At 38.6% G+C, this 19015-nt stretch overlaps 1 protein-coding gene across 3 annotated transcripts in view; it reads left to right on the forward strand.

The window, feature by feature from the left end:
• The window catches only part of TNKS (tankyrase), a 144649-nt gene that overhangs the window by 81477 nt on the left and 44157 nt on the right, over nucleotides 1-19015 (forward strand). For all 3 annotated transcript variants that reach the window (XR_006167051.1, XM_042808425.1, XM_042808426.1), the window contains exons 6-8: nucleotides 14703-14797; nucleotides 17638-17704; nucleotides 18187-18373. Coding sequence is in view for 2 of the 3 variants with exons in the window: in XM_042808425.1 (XP_042664359.1) it covers nucleotides 14703-14797; nucleotides 17638-17704; nucleotides 18187-18373 (349 nt within the window). In the remaining variant the exon portion in view is untranslated. The remainder of the gene's footprint in view (nucleotides 1-14702; nucleotides 14798-17637; nucleotides 17705-18186; nucleotides 18374-19015) is intronic.

Genomic DNA, 19015 nt, shown 5'->3' on the forward strand with positions numbered 1-19015 from the left:
CTGCTGGTAAGTGGATTTGCCAGCCCCTGCTGCAGAATTCTGGTTGTTCTCAGCCATTTTCATGAAAAATCCTGCAGTTCAAAAGAAAATTGGTCTGCCTTCCAGTTTCTGAGTCTGTATGGAACAGTTGATCCATGTTTTCACAAGCTTTTTCTCTACAGTTATTAAACCTACAGACTTGAGCAGAGGTTTAGATTCTGTTGTAATCTTCCTGGCTCTAGGAGCTGGGGGCTGAAGAAAAATGACATGTATTGCAAGACTTGTGAACAAATAGTGTACTAGTGATGCTATAAACCTTTACAGTTGTGTGTATTTTTCTTGTGCTACAGTAATAAAAATGAAAACTAATACCACAAATCTATAGGTCTGCTTGTTCTATAAGTTTATGGTGTACAAATTATATTCAGATGAGTATGGAACATCTTTTAGAATAATTTATTTCACATATAATAAAAAGCATTGTTCAAATGTTGTGAAAATACACACTTTTCTACAGACAGAAGCTGCATATTTGAGCAAAAGACTTGTGAGCAGATACCTGATGCAAGTCATTTTTGTCATACCCAAGGGTATGTCTGAATCTGTGTACTCTACACATATGTATATTTTCTGTTATGTGTAATATATTATTTAGTGTCACAATTTACATTTTATCTTCCCCAAAATTTTATGAGCTTTTTCTGCTGGTATACATTGCTTGCGGTGTTTGTAGATATATCAAGTCTCTAGTCTCGAGGCTTTTCTACAACAAAAAATAACGTGTGGAGGAGAGGAGCAAAAGAATTGTATATTAAAACCAGATTAACAGTTGACTCTGTGTGTTCTTGGTTCAGAACAAGCGCTTTCTCCTTGATTAATCTAATAAAATAAAAATTAAAAAAAATATAAAAAATTGTTTTAAACTAGAAAATGTCAGTTTATTTCAGAGAAAAAGACATGGAGTAAATCCAAACCAGAATAACTATGTAGACAAGTCCTTGCTGAATCTGCTCACTTGCTACTTACTAGCATAAAATGTCAGTCTGGTTTTGATGAAGTGCTATAAACCCACTTTCGTGGGTGGGAGATGTGTAGATTTTCAGTTCTTCATTTGTGGTCCTGCAAAGATTAGCCAGAAGTTTCATGATGCATGGTTACAGCTTTTTGGAACTGCAGTTTTTAAAATAAGCAGTAACGCTGTACTCCGTTAGCTAATGTTTGCTACCATAAAGTTGACCCTGACTGATCTACACACCGTAGTTGTTGACACTAATCTTGGGTGTGTTTCATAAAAAGCATATGTATCAAAGGAATGTCTAGGACTGTGTGTATGTTGACATATATGTGTGTGTATATATATATATAAAGACATTTTAAAGTGTGTGTATATATATGCCTATATATATTCACATATATATATTCATACATGCTTATATATACCCCTATATGTGTGTGTACTTGGATATGTGTGTCTATCTCGAAGATACATCTAGGTAATGTGCTTGCCTAGGGGAAGATACAACCCAGCACTCCCCTATTTCTGCAAGCTGATTTTATGGGGATAGAGTGAGGATGGAGAGAACATCTATTTTTGTTAAAAACGAAAGCACTGTTTTGAGAGCTTACTGTTTTAAACATTTGTGATTTAAGATCCTTGTTTCCTGTGTTCAATGACTGCTGTGTCCTGCAAGGGCTACAGTTGTTTGCACTGCTTCTGCAGCCTCACCAGTGACCCATATTGAATATGGGCATGTATACAGTCATGGGAGAACATGTCATCAGATGCCATCTGCTTCATGGCAGCTGACCTATATATGCTGTTATCCTACCTCAGATACGAAGTCTTTCACAGTACCTGAGTAAACTGAGTGAAAAAGAGCAGCTGGGGATTGGACTCCAGAACTTACTTCCAACCTCAGTTACTTGGCGATACCTTGGTGCCTCACAGTGATATATTTGTATGGTTCCATACTCCCAACTTCGATTTAGATGAAGAGCTTCATAACCTTAGAACCAATCTCTGTGTGTGCTGTAATTGAGAGGACTGATGGAGGGAAGAAGATGGACTGAAGTCCTTCTAAGCAACTCTTCCCTTAGTGGACGTGTCTCAGTGGTGGGAAAAAAAAGCACTGTAGATCAGATGCAGACATTTTTGTACTCTTTTCAGTTATAGTTATACTTTTCCATAATTGAGTTAGATATTTAAAATCAAAGTCTGCACACAAAATTAAGGTTCCTTCCTGGACTTAGGTAATGCAGCACTGTGAAAAAGGTGACATTTCCAACCTTACAAAAAGGTTACAAAGCAAATGCCATGTTCATGATGTGCCTGGGGCAGAAGTGCCCAATGTAGTAGACACATAAAAAGGACGTTATAAAATGGCTGTAACTGGTGTTTTTGCCTTTAAAACACCATTTCGTTTGTTTAAAAAGATGTTCCCACAATCCCCACATGTCAGAAATATTGACTAGTTATGTTCTTTCTTATGCTGTGATCCCATCTTATTTAATCAGCCAACCATGGTCAAAGTGGATAACACAAGAATCCCTCCCCTGACTTTTTGTACAGCATAGATGGCGTAATTTCTATCCCTGGTGTCATTTAAGACCCTCTGTAGCCAAAGATGATACCTTTGAATAAAATGTAGAACTGATCTACCTGCTCTAAGCTTCTGTTATGAGTCCTTAAATATTTTCCCAAAAAAGTTCTGGTGAGTATCCCTTCACCTGTTTTCATTTTCTTCAGAGGTTATTTAAAGTATAGTCTGTCATGTCCACAAATAGAAATTGTGAGCTTGAAGGACTGGAAAGAAATTGTTTACTCTATAGTTATTCTTTCTGTATTGTTCTCTAAAAATCATGAAATATCATTTGTTGGGTCTTAATATGTTCTTCAGGAAACCTTCAACTGTATTAAAGGTATGGGGTTTTTTTATATGTGAACTGTTTCCCCTTGATGATTAGCTTCACACAGGGAACAGCTTCTTGTATTACACTATTATCCATCTACTGCCAAGAGAAAACAAGTCAAACTGGCAGATTTGAGCAGAACTACTGTTTAATATTTTATGCACTTTAACTAAATGCTGTGGTCCGAATTTGGCTCTGTCAGCTCACAGAGCATCCAGAAGGTGAGTAATGGTGATTTCTTCTACTGTGATTCCAAGAGTGGAGTCCTTTATTTCACAGAGCCTGCTGAGGCTATGTTTGAATTGAAATGTGGCGGCTCAATCCGTGGACCATACGCATTTGATTTCTGCATATGGTTGACTGTAGTGACTGTAGGTGCTGTTTCTATTCTTGGTGTCACATCCCTCTCAAACCCCGGCATGTGAGCGTGGGAGGTACTGAGAAGTAAACCATTCTGCTTTTTTGTTGGTTTTCACTTTTGAATGTAATATTAGAGTATTTTGTGGCCCCCCTATGTTGTTAGACCTATCATTTAGTTGTATACTGTTTCCCATCTCTGCATGCTATCATGCAACTGTCTCAGGACTGAAGATCATCTTTCTTAAAAATCGTTCGTGAGGATTCAGTTAAAAATTTGTGGAGTACCTATGTAGGTTGTATCTGTTGGATTACTGTAATGCATGTGCTTGTTGACTGCTTCAGAAAACTCCAGGAGTTTTAAAGGTGGAATTTCCTGGAACACTGACTCTTCCCAAGCAGATCATACTTATCCAGGTGTCCACTGATTCTAGCTATTACTATATTGTATTTTTCCTGGTACAGACATCAAGATTACAAGGCCTGTAGTACCCCCGGACTTGTTTTAATGATTGGTTTGCAACTTTTTGGTCTTCATGTATCAAGATAATCTTAAGTGAAGATCACAGACCGCTAGTACTTCACTTGTTTCATTCTCCAGTGCTCTCTTGGGTGAATGTAGTCCTGTCCTGGCAATTTGTTGATGTTCATTTTGATTATGGGTATCATTACCTCTTTTATGCTTAATTTAGCTTCAGATGGATCCTTTGCCAACCTTCATCATGCTCCCAAATACGCACCTAGTATGAGAATTACTTGTTTCTTCTAAGACATATACCACGTAAAGAGTTCCTTTAGTTTCTCCACAATGACTTCTCGCCTGCAGGAGCTCCATTTCTTGCTCTAGCATCACCTTGCCGCACTGGACTGTCTGGTGGATTTTGTGCACTTGTTGGGTTGGAAGAAGGATTTATGGCTGGTCTGAATTACTTTCACCAGTCACTGCTTAAACTGCTTTTGCTGTCTTATTGTATTTTTACCTTTAATCTGTTGGAGTTTACAGTCCTTGTGATTTTCTTGAGCTTGTAAATTCAGCTTTTTGAACGATGCATTCGTAATTCTAGTGATCTCTTTTAGTTTGCTGTTAGTCACTCTGGCTTCTTTCGCTTTATCAAGCCCTTCCTAATGGAAGGTATGCGCTAACATGGCATTTCCAGTATTGTCTCTGTTAGTAGTCTTTATGCTGTCTGTAAGGACTTAATTCTCTTAGCTGTCAGTTTTAGCTTATTGTTAAAAAATCTTCACAGTTTTTTCATAGCTCCTCCTTCTGAAGGTTAGTGCCGTCATGCTGGATTATTTTAGCAAGCATTTCCCCTGTAGATAAATTGAATCGAAGTATGTTACAGTCACTGCTAAAGAGCAATTTCTACCGCACAGTTTTGCATCAGGTGTCACTTGTTACTTGGTACCAGCTCCATAGTTGCATTTACTCCTGCGGCCTCCCTAGCCAACTTCTCTGTAAAACAATCACTGATAGCATCCAAACATTTCACCCATTATGTCACCCGAAGCCCTTCAGTTTTCTGACCTTACTGCCTCTCTGATTTCTCTCAGCACAACAGTTATCACCTGCTAATACAACCCCATCATTGACTTCATAGGTTGTACGGACAATTTAGAGTGATCAGTTTAGTTCTAAACAAAAAGAGCTACAAATACTTATGTGCAAGGACGGGTGTATTAACATAACCATTTCTACAACTGTTGTGTCAGATGACTGAGCAGGCAGCAAATGAACAGTAAGAGGGGAGGAAGATGCCAAAATAGGGCATGGTAATTGATGATGTATGTACCATAGATGAACAAGACAATTGAAGTTATTTGATTAGTCTTTTCTAAGTAATATAATACACTTTTACTTGTAAAAAAGACTTATTTCTTACAGATTAAATTCTTTAGAATATTCATATTCTAATAACTGTAACTTTTCAATTTTGAACATACTAAACGGATGTACAAGATAAATTATCTGCCTTTTTTCCTGTATTTCGCAACGCTCCTCTTCAAAGGAACAGTGAAGTCTACTTGATGGAATTATAACGGCATTAAATTCTAAAATTTGTAAATTATCGCTGTGATGCAAAAAGAGCATTTTTTCTATTTAATTTTGTGAATTATTTTATATTTCATGCTTTAATTCCAAAATATAAGGCATAAATATTTCACACTTAGCACTGGAGCTGAAATGCAATCAGTTTGCAAGCATTGTTCTTGAGTTCATTCTGACCCCACTTTTAATAAAATGAGTGAAGTGCTCATTTGAGTGTCATAAGAGGGAACAGTCAAATTAATACATTCTGAGAAGACTTTCTTTTTTATTAAAAATGTGAAAAGCTTATAAACTGAAGCCTGGAAAGTTCCCAGTGAGAAGGGGAAGGAGGAGAAACAAAGTAAATATATAAAGGCGGAGTGTGAGAAGTGGTAAAAATAATGAGAGATATAAAAAGAAAGGGGAATAAAAGTTTGTTAGTTGACTGTAGTAGGAAAAATATTTTGATAGCAAGTGGAAAAAGAAGAGACTGGAACAGCAAAAAAAAACACGCAGTTTTGGTTCACTGATGTTCCAGTGTGCATCTTCTTCATATTGTTTTTAATGTCATATGCAGACCTTCTCCAGTCATCTGGCATGGCTGTTTGGAGAGGAGCCTCTTGTTAACACTTGTTCATGCAGACAGAGCAACACCAAAATATTTCACTAAAAAGAGGGAACAGCAGCCTGACCAAATAATTAAAGAACAGGATACTGTAGCTTCTAGCACTGGCTGACAGGACAGATAAGAATGTATGTATTTGTGCTGGAAGAGGGCAGAAAGTTGTCTCATCATACTTTCCTGGAGTGATAAGCATTTGCAGCTTGCAATTTGACAGGATTGATAGGTTGAGACTTGGGCTGCAGACTGTGCTGGCTGGCACTAACATGCCTTCAAAAAACTGCAGAAACGGCTATCCATGCCCCACTGCTCAGACCAGCAGCAGTAGCATCTGTTCTTCCCCATGCACTAAACTTGAATCACAGCTTCCACTGTGTGATTTAACAAACAAAAGTTCCAGCTGTTGACATGACAGAATCCTGCATGCCTGTGTGCTCAGTCCACCAGCCCAGATGGGTTTATTCGCTAGCTGGCAGGTGTTGCTGGCTGCTCCTTGGAATACTAGAGGTTTGAATACCCTCTGATGGTCTTTAGTTAATAACATTGGAGGGGCAGTTTCTTCTTCTTGCCTTTGCCTCAGCAAAAGCCAGTCATGCCTCAGTGCCTCACCTCAGACTTGTCCATTTTTGACTTGCGTTTCTGACAGATTCCAGGTGATGAAAAGAAGCAGCAAAAATGGCCATCGTGGACACAATGATACCGTAAGTAATTCGTATGTAGTGTTTTGCCATATCTTTCAAGGCAGTATACATCTCCTTTCAGTGTTAAATAACATTAACAATATTCCCTTAGGAGAAGAGAGTAGATCTTTACTGTCGTTTCATCTTTATGTAGCTCAGCAAGCCACTGCTCCCTCAGCTGCCAGCATCTATCACCAAAGAAACAGTATATGCTCCTCTGCTTCTCTGATAATCCCCCTCAGAGTCTGTCTCCCCATGTCACTGAGCACTGCCAGAGATCTATTCTGTGCTTTTAAATATGGGAAGACTGCAAATGCTCCTTCATGGTAGAAGCTCCAGAATTCCTTTATCATAATACAGTTCCATCCACAAACCTTCATCGTTTGCATGTGGAAATGGAAGAGATTCTTGTAAGGAACAGTTTTCTGAGAATACCACAGGTTTGTGAGCTCAGTTTTTCTGACACATCCTCTGTGGAACTGTTTTACCAAATGGGTGGTAGGTTAAGATACATGCGAGTACAGAAGAGCTTGAGGCGTGGGGGAGATATTGTGTTTTAATTCTTATTTAGGAGGAGGTCAGGGATCACTAGTTCCCCATTTATGGGACCTGCTGCTTCTGAAATCCTAAGATCAGAGGTCAAGATGGTGTTCCCATTTAAAGATTTAAGTGTCTCTCCCAGCCCTTTACCATTTCCCTCTTAGTCTCTGCATCTAAGTCAGTGTCTGAAAGCAATGGCAGCAACTCAGTATGGAGCTGTTAGGCCACTAAACTTCCTAATTAATATTTGGGGGGCTGAGGTCCCTTTTATCCCTTTGCCATACCTGCTATTTCTCATGGATTAGCCTGACATTGGCTTTTAAAGTTCATCCCAAACATGGTTTCTGTCCTCTGGCTCACAGTATCTCTTTTTCTTCTGGCCTTTCTTTTAGCTCTTTTTCTGCCAGGTAACGATGCTTTTTCAGATTTGACATTGTTTCCTTTTCCCTTAAGTAATCAATTTGAGTTATTTTATATAGCTACTGTTAAGAGAATAGCTTTCAGAGGTATTTACATGGATTAAGGATTTGCCTTCCTAGTGTCAAAGATAATAATCTGCATAATTTTGAAAGTCAAGTGTGGTTGTCTGGAAAAACCTGCTGCGTAGGGAGACTGTTTTTTTCTTCTGGGATTTAATGTGGCTTTTATATGGTCATCTTCAAACATCCATCTTAAGCCCGTCTGCAGATGAAACTTCCTTCTGTTATGTGGTCCCGCAGTGCTTGCATGTTTTCTCTGCTGTCAGGAAAGATATCTTTGCCCTTTACCCTCTTTTGCTTTTGGGCATATCTTGCTTGCCTTCATGTACCTACCTTCTCTGTGGTGGCTCTGTTTCAGTGCCAGCAGGAGGAGTTTCTGAGCAGAAGGGTGAAAGCATTCATTTCCTATTTTTCCTTCTTTTAACTCTGAGAGACACACACTCTGGTTATTTCTGTGCAAGATGATGCTTACTTCCTTTTCTGTTCTTCCTCTTACCCCAGGCATCTGTGTGACTGAAAAAGCTCCTCTCTCATAAATCTCTGCCCCTTATTTGTCAGCGCTTAGCCCAACTTGCAGTACAACAGGGTCACTATGTTAATATGTAGAACTGGTACCAAGCCTTGTCACGCAGTCTTGAGGTTCAGAGGTAGATTCAGAAATTTGTATTGTTTCTCAAGGGTCAGATATACTAAAGAAACATCTAATAATCAGTAGTGTGGACATCACAGGCCTCTGAGAAGGAACATATTTGAATACTCACTGGAAATCAGGAGTAGAAGAGTCCTGGTCTGTCACCTAAGTAAACCTTTTCCAAACGAGGGCTTACTCTGTCAGTGTATTTGCAGTATTTTTAGTCTGCTCTTCCTGTGCTTTTTAACTCTCCAGCCATTTTATTAATTCTTTTCACTTCACCTTTATTATACATTCTTATCTTTTCAGTTTACGAACATCTGCATGGTCTGATGGTGTCCAACACTAACTTGAAAATAACATTTCGGCTGTGGTTTCTGCACAGTTAAATACAGAGAGGAACGTTCCTTCAATCTGTGATCCACAAAGCAAGGCTTTGTAGCTGGTACACATTTCTAAATACTTCTAGGAGGTATGCCATTCCTGATCCCTGACTTGCTCTGGGCTTTATACCATAACCCAGGTGGTAAGATATCTGAATAAATTTCTGAAAGGTATTCAGCTGTAAGGAAGAATTTCCTTTTAATGCAGACTACTTCTTTGTTCTCCTGATAAGTGACAGAATGAGAAGGAATGCAAGCATTTCTCTCCCACTCTTCAATTCTGCCTGGCAATGCTCTGCCCTAGCACTACTGGGTATGTAAAATCAAGCAGGTTTTGTCTTCACTGGTTTACAGCTCAAAACAGTGGATTTTTTTTTTTTTTTTCCCAAAGATACCATCTGATATACCAGAACTCAAAATTAAGATACTTGTGACTTGCAGGTTTTGAATTGGTGAGCCATTCAGTTAATTTTCCCTGTTGTTAGCTGCTAGAAAGCACTATGTGAAATTCATAATGTGGTGTTTTCCTGAATTTTACTTTACTAAATCTGTCCTGTTCAACAATCCAATTAAGTACTACTGGCTGTGTTCTGAAGATGAAGCAGTTAAATGACCGCTGACAACACAATGAAGTGAGAAATGTCTTCCTTATGCATTTTGTAATCCTTATGAATTGTTTTTTGTGGTTTGGGTTTTTTGTGGTTGTGTTTTGCTTCTTTTACATAAGAAAAGTAGTTTAAGCTCTTCAACCTGGTGCTTATTTATCTCTAGAGTTCAAACTTGCTGCAGCTAGCTCATCTATAGTCAGCAGTCTCACATAACTTGTTTTCCTGGAGCAGCATCTGTAAGTTTGTCCCTAAAGCGTAATTGTCAACCATGAAATTAAATAACTCGGTACTGCTGTAAAATGACCAAGGAAGTTGCACAATTTGGGTGGCTGAAGTTGACAAGTGGTATGACTGATGAACAGAAGTACAGCCCCTTTCCTGCTCATTAAGAACATTATTCTCTAGCTGTGGTTAGGGACTTTTATTTCTGTAGTAGCTAGTGTGCAAGAGCATTGCAGCATGAATATAAAATAATTATTTTATTTGAAATACGTGTTTCTGGAAGGAAATTTTTTTTTATATATGATGATATGTCCAGTCTTGGAACCATACAAACAAATGTCAATGAGAGATTTTCCCAAGAAAGCTTACATCTGAGTCTGAAAATGAAGGTGTAAGATGGGCATACTGCTTAATATTAGAATGCAAGTTGGTGTCTGAGCAGCAAAGGAAAAGTCTGATTATTTCCACAGTGGAAAAGTTCAGGAATGTCTCTTCAAGATTGTGATGTTGTTGCAACTTGTTTTCTTACCCCATTAATCAGAATGATAAAGTGATGACAGGAGGTATTTCGCTTGTATCCGGAATGTCTGCTTGATGTACACTCATGATTGATGCAGTTTAATTTTAGAGATGTCTGTAAGAGAGCAGCATCAAGCAGACACAGACTGTCGCAATTGGAAAGAAAGAGTCTATCATAAATTCTAACCCAGTGAAAAGAGAGTTGTATGCCTGCTCAGACGTTTTTCCTTAGTATGCCAGATTCTAATAGTCATCTTGCCAGAAGTCAGGACATTTTTCAAAACAGTTTTATGCAAAACGATGAAAAAGGTTCCATCTGCGATTAGAAACCTCTCTGCTCTTCCCTTAATGCAGAGGAGGTGAAACACTGTTTTGAAGGGAGCTTGTAAGACAAACTACAGATGTCTAAGATACTATTTTTATTGCTACTGTTCTCCACAGGCAGTATGGTCTGAATAGAATAAAGGTTTTGTCTGACAAAAGTTAGATGGGAGTTTGCTGCATACCTGCAATTTCCAAATCTACCAAAACGGAAGATAACTATAAAAAAGGTTAAAAAGTCCCCTATATTAAAGTCTACATGAAACATTTAAAAATCCTTCCTTCCCCCTCCTTTTTTTTGACATCCTTTGACAGCAGTGTTGTAGAAGAGTTAACAATAAACATATAAGTGTCCTTAGGTGTTTTCCACGAAGTCATACTTGTTTATCTTTGTAAGAGCCGCCCTTACTGGTGCGTATCGATGTGGGGACCTTCTGAACATGAGAGTAGCCACAATACTTAAAGGCCAGAGCTGGCTCTCAAAATCAGGGTGTTGCCTCTTTATTGTGAGAATGCCATTCCCTTAGAAGATGAAATTAAATAACCATAATTTGCAATCACTGCATAGTGTTGTAAATTAGATGTATGATGAGACATCATATATACAATAAGAAGATTATTCTTCGTTGATTTTAATAACCTTTAGAATGACAATTTGCAAATGAGAGAAACACACAGATTAAGTTTGTAATCCGATAGCATTATACAGAGGTTTTGGTAGTAGAATGCAAGAACAGGCAGTATTAGTTCTTAAAACAGTTCTTGCAGCTGTTATTGGTCATGCAGATAATGGATGATATATGATCCATCAGTTTAAAGCTGTCCATAAAATGGGCAATTCATAATTTGAATCTGAAAATGGAGCTTTTTTCAGTGGCTGTGGCAGCATGACCATCTAAGAGCTGCTGAAGACTAGTAAGATAGGAAGGGAAACGGATGGTTCTTGAAGCCAGCACTCCCGGGTTGCCTGTGGACAATTTGTTGAAAGCAGTTTTCTGATGGCAGTGGGAGCAGCTCAGCAGGCAGCAGCTCTGGCAATTCCTCGTGGCCCCTTTTGTTTGATGCAGGTGAACAGGGGACAGCAAGTCCAAGGAGTCTGACCTTGAACAGTGATCATCAGATCGGCTGTTGGTAACAAAGCAGTGTGAAAATACCTAAGGCTCAATGAAAATAGTATCAAACTGCTGTATGTACCTTTTTTAATCTAAAAAATGCATTTCTTGTATTCCCAGGCAACACATTTTCAAAAAGACTGCAGGCAAAAATACCTGCTTTAGTATAAATTGTAGGTATACAAGTTGACAGTGATTGCCATCTTGTGTACAGTGGTCTTCCTTGAAATGCACAGTACCTGCCTTGACTCAATTACAGCTGCCATAAAACTTTAAAATAACGTGAGCATCTCACATGAGGGTCTACTTTACTTAATAAAGGTGCAGTTGTACTCTTTTTAATTATACAAGCAAGTAAGACAGTGTGATTGGCTTGGTAACTGTGAATGTGAGTCTTGGAAGGTAAGTGCCCTCTAGGGATTCCTGTTAGTAAGTCTCTTGCCAGGTATTGCAAGACATGGGAGGAGGGGTTAATTGATATCTCAATTAAATATCTTTTCCTTAATATTAAGTGATTAATTTGATATACTTTGCAGGTGCAGTATACAATACTGCTGTTTGTGATAGCTAGTTTCTAATTTTCTAGTGCTATATAAACAGCATGTCAATTTTAAAAATCAGTCTCTACTACCATCATTCACTCAATATTTTTTTTTTTTTTCTTGAGGGCTAATAATCCTGTATAATGAGTATGTAGTTATCTTTTAGGCACTTAGTTTCTGTAATTAGCATACAAGCTTGTAATGCCAGATTAGTCTTTTTAGCTATTAAATCTGTAACATTAACGAATGCTCTTTCTCACGAGAAGGGAAAACAAGTCCTTAAAAATAAATAAATAAATAAATAAATAAATCACGGAGGTGTAGGACCTTCCTGCTTCCTGAAGGGTATGTAAGCGCAGCATTTGTAAGAGCCCCGGAGGCCAGCTGGCAGTGTTGGCCTGTGGGCTCTGATGCACCAGGCCTGGATGCGTGGGGAGCGGCCTGCCAGGGCGGCTGCTCCCGCACGCCCGGCGAGCGCGTTCAGTCGTGCTTGCCCCTCCGCCAGTGGGGTCTCTGGCCTGTCAGCCGCCCCCGTCTCCAGCGCTGCGTGGTCCTCCAGGTTCTAGGGTTTGGGGTGGCAGAGCCTGAAGCGTTGCGAGGCGGCGGAGATCCCGCGCCCCGTCGCCGGGGGTGGTCGCAGGGAGCATGGGTCGGGTGAGGAGAGGCAGCCACAGCACGGCACGGAGCTTCGCTGAAGCTGCTGTGGATCCGAAGACAAGCGTGCCGAATACCGGGCACCTGGCTGCAGCTGAATAACTAATTCCTGGTGTGTCGGGGGAGACGTGGTATTCTGTGTTTGTTCATGGGACTGTGGTGTCTGTGTGGCCTTGCTCGGGGGGAAGGAAGTAGCTCAGCTTTCTGGAAGGTGGGGATATAACTTATCTGAAGATTTGGGGTGTCACTGGTTTGCTTCACTTAGGTTGTTTGTCTTGCAACTGTAAGCTTGAAATGTTTTGAGTTTCTTCTCTAGTGAAGTTATTTGGCAAATGGATGTCTAATAGCCCTAGGAATACAAAATGCACAGTCCCAGCTTGAGTCCTAACAGTTTTAATTTTAAGCAGTAAACCAGACTCCACTTTTTCATGAGTGTTTATGATATGCAGAAGCCAGCTACTTTATAATAGGGGCATAGAGGAAAAGAATATAATACCTTCTGGATCAGTTCAAATTGTTAATTCAGTAGTAGAAGCCTTTCTGAAATGGAATAATAGGTCCTAACAATTTGAATGGCCAAACACTTAAAAGATTTGACCCATTTTGTTGGTGGTGGTGTTTTGTACTTTGGAGACACTTCAGGGATTTTCAGGTTAGAATGGTTAGAGGTCCTTATTTTGAGTATAGATAATTCCAAAGATGGGTCAGTCATATGGAAACTTGCATAACTGCTTCCTGAAATAAACTGAGTTACCCAGATGTTTTTCTTGGAGATTCCCCGTGCTGTCATTTCTGACAATACAAGCTGTATCCTCACTATGGTACACCGAACATTTGGGAGGTGTCAAACTGGTTACTCTTTCTACAGCAAAGTAGTAAAGTGTTGAAACTGTGGTAGAATATAATGCAGACTACTCCAAGTTATGGTCATACTAAATATGTATTAATTCCTGGAAATACGTACCTTTTATGGATACATAGCACCTGCTGCTCTTTACCACAGATGAGACCATTTGTCTTGATTTTTATTTTTTAAATCTTCACAGTAGTGAAATGTCATGTCTCACCTGTAATACGGCATAACGATGTTTTAATACTGACAGTAAATCTGTACTTGACTTAATACTGGGAGGCATCTAAGTCTTCCCATGTGTTCAAGCTGGTTTATGTATGGGGTTTTACTCTAATAAAATCACGTTGTTTGGTTGCTCAACACAAAATAAATTGCAACAAAGATCCCTTTACAGTCTTCTGCTTCTCAGCCTTGGGAAGGAGGAAATAGCATCACCCATTCCTGTAAGAAATCAGTTCCTTTGTACTGAGACAGCACACAAAATCTGTTTCATAATAAAAAACTTTTAAAATAAACTTCAAGGAGAATTACTGTTGTCAACTTCAAAAGCTTTCAGTTCAAATTCTTATGAATAAGCTATGGAGAAAGGTGCTGTTATTGCTTTCTTATTATGCAGTAAGGTGTGTTACTGCTGAAGATTTGTATTTTCCTGGAAACTGCAAACTGCATACAGTTTGCTCCACATGTCTTATCACAGCACAGTAGAGAACATGTATGGCTACTTGTTTGGTGCAGAGCTGAAGACAGATGTTTGTGCTATGGGATAAATGCCTTATTTCTTGTTATGCAGTCTGCCTCCTATGCACTTGTTCTAACAAGTGTACATAAAAGCAGTTTCGTAACCTGTGAATATGCAGCCTGAACTGCATAAATTTGCTCACAAATTAAAAAAACCCCTAGCATTTAAAAAAATAATTAAATTAGAGCATTTTTTAAAAAGAACAAATCAAAACAACCAACAACAACAACAAAAAAAGGCAAATAAACGAAGCAAATCTGGGCCATTATTTAAATTAACTTTAAATGATGATCTTGTTATTGCCTTAGGAAATACCTGGATTCTTCCCTATCTTAAGGAACATTTATTTGGTTTGACAATAGGAAGGGCATATAGGTGCTGTGTATTTGTTAATTTGGCTAATCACAAAAACTTAAGTATAGCTTATCTTGATCAGATGTGTAAGAGAAGTGAAGAGTACTTAAATGGCAGAAAGTGCAGGGGTGGCTCTCATTTTTCTTCTTGTTTTGTTTTACTTTGCAGTCTACTCCTTTACACCTAGCAGCAGGCTACAACAGAGTTCGAATAGTCCAACTTCTGCTTCAGCATGGTGCAGATGTGCATGCAAAGGACAAAGGGTATGTAAAATGAATCGATTTATCCATTTGCAGTAGTTTTTTTGTGTTAATGAAGGTACAGAATTATTTCTTTGTTTCATGTTGCAGCATAATCTCAAACACTTGCCTGAGAATGTCACATTTGCTTCCAAAATCTGAGTGTGGTTGTTCATAAATAAAATCTTGTTAGAGTCCAAATAACAGATTAGCTGTTCTTTGCACTTGTTTTAAGCCTTTCCAAATCTTATTCTTTATTTCAGTGCACAGACTACCCTGTGAAATCATTGACTAATAGCATTATTTTAGGGAAGGTGATGGGGAGAAGATATGTGGGCTTAGTGAAAAAAAAGTGCATTGAAAAATTTATCTATAGTCTCATTATCTTGTCACATATATGTGGATGTAATTCCAGATAATTTCAGCATGCTTATGTGCTTACAACTAGTGGTTATCAGAGGTCTATTTTGGTTGATGTTGCCAGCAAAAATCAAGATACAGTAGAAGCTAAACTAGTCTATTTTTGCAGTAAGGATGGTAGTTACATAAGATAACCAACAAAAAGTGCACAGCAATCAGAAATCTGGAATGATACATGTTGTACATTGATCGCAGTCATATGTTTCTGAACTCTAAGGTGATGATTCTCATGGTGGTCTGATAGGAAGGCTTAGTCCTAACACTGTAAAAATTGGGCCCCTGGTTAAAGGCACACATTTTGTATTCAGAGTCCATAGAGGGAAGATATTAATGAGTGTGTATTCTGTCTCTGTCAGCAAACTTGAGGCACTTCCTATATCTTCATTTTCTGCTGAGTCCAACCTAGTGTTAAAAGACACTTTAAATTATTATATTTTTAATTTTTTTCCTTTTCTTTCCAAAACCAGTCCCAAGTATACTTAAAATCTTGAAGATTGACTAATTGTAGCACTTCTGTCTGTGCATTCACCCCTAATGGCTTTTTTGATCAGAATTGTTATGAAAGGCATGATGACACATTATGTAAGTAAAAAAAAAAAAAACGAACCACAGTAAAGCTATATGTAATACCTATTCAAGTAGATCCAGCATTGTTAAGCAACTTTTAGATATTTCACACGTTTTTAAAATTTCAGCATCCTGTGGTAGAAAATTCCAGTGTAGATGCTTTAATGAAGCTTGAATGATCTACTTGGAAAGTGTGAAAAGTAATTAAGTTGAACTTGAGCAGGTGGTAGGGATGGAAGGGGGAAGGAAAAGAAAGGAAGAAAAGAAAAATCATACATATACTTTGTATTAAGCTTAAAAACAATTCAAGCATACTTAGAAATGTTTGACGTGCCAGTAAGCTCCCACTTCTTCAATACCATCACACATTTACAATCAGTGTGGTGTTTTGGTTTTCCTTACTGTTTCTTGTTTATACATAATTTATAAGTGAATAGTCTACAAATAAATGCAATTTATCATTTGTGGAGCTAAAACAGGTTACATTGATTTTTTATAAACTTGTTAGATTCTCTTCAATGAGGTTACTTCAGAAAGAGTCCTGAGGAATGGTGCTGCATCTTCAAAATGATCATCACTTCTAATTACTCCCAAAGAGGACCATAGCCAAGAAAATCGCTCTTTTTCCACTGGTCCTTTTGTTGCCTTACTGCTATTGTGCACAAAGTCACTGTGTGCTGGAAAAGGGGAGGGTGTATGCTGCAGGAGTGGCCAGATAGGTTGCTGCAGTGACTGTCTTTGCTGATGAGACCTTGACGGCCTCAGTCTTCTTAGATGTCTGTAATTTTGGAAGAGGATAGGTTTTTTGAGTGCTCGTTGACTGGATACTCTCCCTCTGTCTCACACTTATACCCATAAATTGTAATTTAAGAAAAGTGACAGTGGACAATAACAGTTTGAAAAATTTCTGCAAAACAAATTCCCTCTCCTGTGACAAGTGCAATGCTGATTCTGAGAGCACCTACCTTTAAGTTTACCCAGTTGTCTCGTACTTGCTATCCTAATGCTCTTTGAGTTGATTTTGCAATTCTGAGAATCATCCCCTGTATTTTTCAAAAATGGTGAAAAGTTAATTATTGGTTTCAGTGTATTATGCATCTTGATTTCTTGAGCCATAACTAACCTGTCTTGCTTGGCTTGAATTAAACTCATTTTGTCCTCAGTAATAATTGTCCTCTTTGCATCTCCCTTTTAATGCATAACTTCTTTTATTACATTTCTGCTTATGAGTAGATCCCTGTTATTTACTTTGATAGTGTCATTTTTGGGTATGGCCTCCAGTAATATAGCTGAACAAAAATTACAGGGGCTCTCTTATAAGTGTCTTACACAGTTAAATAGGTTGTACTGTAAAATAATGGAGTAAAATCAGGTCATCCCACAGTCTGGAGCAGCAATTTCAGTCTGCTCTCTATGGATATTTGTACATCTTCATAATATACCCAGGATTTACATCCACGTTATCTGGGGAGTTTTGTGTTTTACGTGGCATTTTAAATAAACAGGAGTTCATATTTAGGAAGAAACAGAACAATGACTTCTCTTGAGCAAACTGAACGTGGAATGGGACTTTTACCCCCCTCCATAATAGCTCCAAGAAAGATTATTTCAGAGCCAATTAATGCTGATCTTAGTGGTAGATTAGACAACTGTGACCCATTAGGACCAAAACCCACCTCATTTTAATGCTGATCTTAAGTAACAAGTTGTTTGGGAACGTTAGATTTTTCCATTAGTTTCTGAACCTTAATTTCTAAATATGTGAATATTTAAATATTTTAGATTTAATTTGATTTCTCTTCATCTCTCAGTAAATTGTTCCTCCTTCTTTAAAAATGCTGTTGAAGTAAATTTGTCATTTGCTTTCTTCCATACAGTGGTCTTGTGCCTCTTCATAATGCATGTTCATATGGACACTATGAAGTTACAGAGCTGCTGCTTAAGGTAAGTAGGAGGATGGAAAGTAATTACTGATGATTTAGATGGGTTAGGTGAGATCTGAACTGTTTGTACCACAGCTGAAAAGGAAGATTTTTTTTTTTTTTTTTTTTTTTTTTCCCTGTAGTAACAGGTTTCAGACATACCTGTTTGAAAAAATTCAGAAGCCACCGACTGTAGGTCTTTCTGTGGTACGGTATATGTGGTTTTTTCCCCACCTCATTTCTTTGGACAGATAGTAGTTTCATTTATTTGAATTTTTCTGTGGAAAACTGTCCTACTGAAAAAATAGCTCATACAGAAATTCCAGCTTTTTGGGGGGATTCAACAGTATTCTTGCATCTATGGGTATTTTTCTAATAATTTTTTTGTCTATGTGTTCATATACGAAAGAATGGCACCTGGTTCTATAATGAAATGAAAATCTGTAAGCTTCTTGTTGTTGAAGATGATTTCTTACTAATAGAAGGCTTTCTTTGCTGTGCTAGCATGGTGCCTGTGTGAATGCTATGGACCTGTGGCAATTTACCCCCTTGCACGAGGCTGCTTCCAAGAACCGTGTGGAGGTCTGCTCCCTCCTGCTGAGTCACGGTGCGGATCCCACGTTGGTCAACTGCCACGGCAAGAGCGCGGTGGATATGGCTCCCACGCCCGAGCTAAGGGAGAGACTGACCTGTAAGTGTCCTCAGACTGGGAGCGGGTGTCAGTGGGTGTGAAGGGGTGCTTTCCTTTCAAGCCAGCTTCCTCAGACATGCTTCACGAGTAGGCGCAAAGCATTGGAGCAGCTGCAGCTGTGCCTCTCACCGTGAATTATGCAGATACCTCTAATACCCTGTTTGGGGTATTGCCTGGTTTTCTTAGGTTTAAAATCTTCAAGGCACTGCTGAATCGGTGACCATGGGGGGGTTTTATGCTTAAAGTCCAGTTAAGTCACGTAAGAGTCTCTATATGGAGGCTCTGTATCACACTCAAAGAGTAACTTCCAGAAGGTAGGTAGCCTTGGTGTGCAAACTTTGAGATGGAAATTCCAGCACCTTCTTTTGTAGTCTTTGCAGTCCTTATGCTGTTCACAAAACAGTGTTTCAGCTATAATTTGAAGTTGTCTGCCTTGGTTTGTCCTCTTTTGGGGATTTGTTTTCTCATTGTTATAAACTGTAAAAAATAATTGAGACAAGTACGGAAACAAAGCATTATGAAGTTACAGAAAAGTCCTTCTTGAGAATTAGATTCTGAACTCAATTATAAATACACTTTTCATTTTCTGTCACCTTTCCAGTACAGCAGAAGCCCCTAACTCACTAAGAATGTGATCCTGCA

This window comes from Tyto alba, unplaced genomic scaffold (assembly GCF_018691265.1).
Source record: "Tyto alba isolate M040663 unplaced genomic scaffold, T.alba_DEE_v4.0 Super-Scaffold_6, whole genome shotgun sequence".
Taxonomy (NCBI): Eukaryota; Metazoa; Chordata; class Aves; order Strigiformes; family Tytonidae; genus Tyto; species Tyto alba.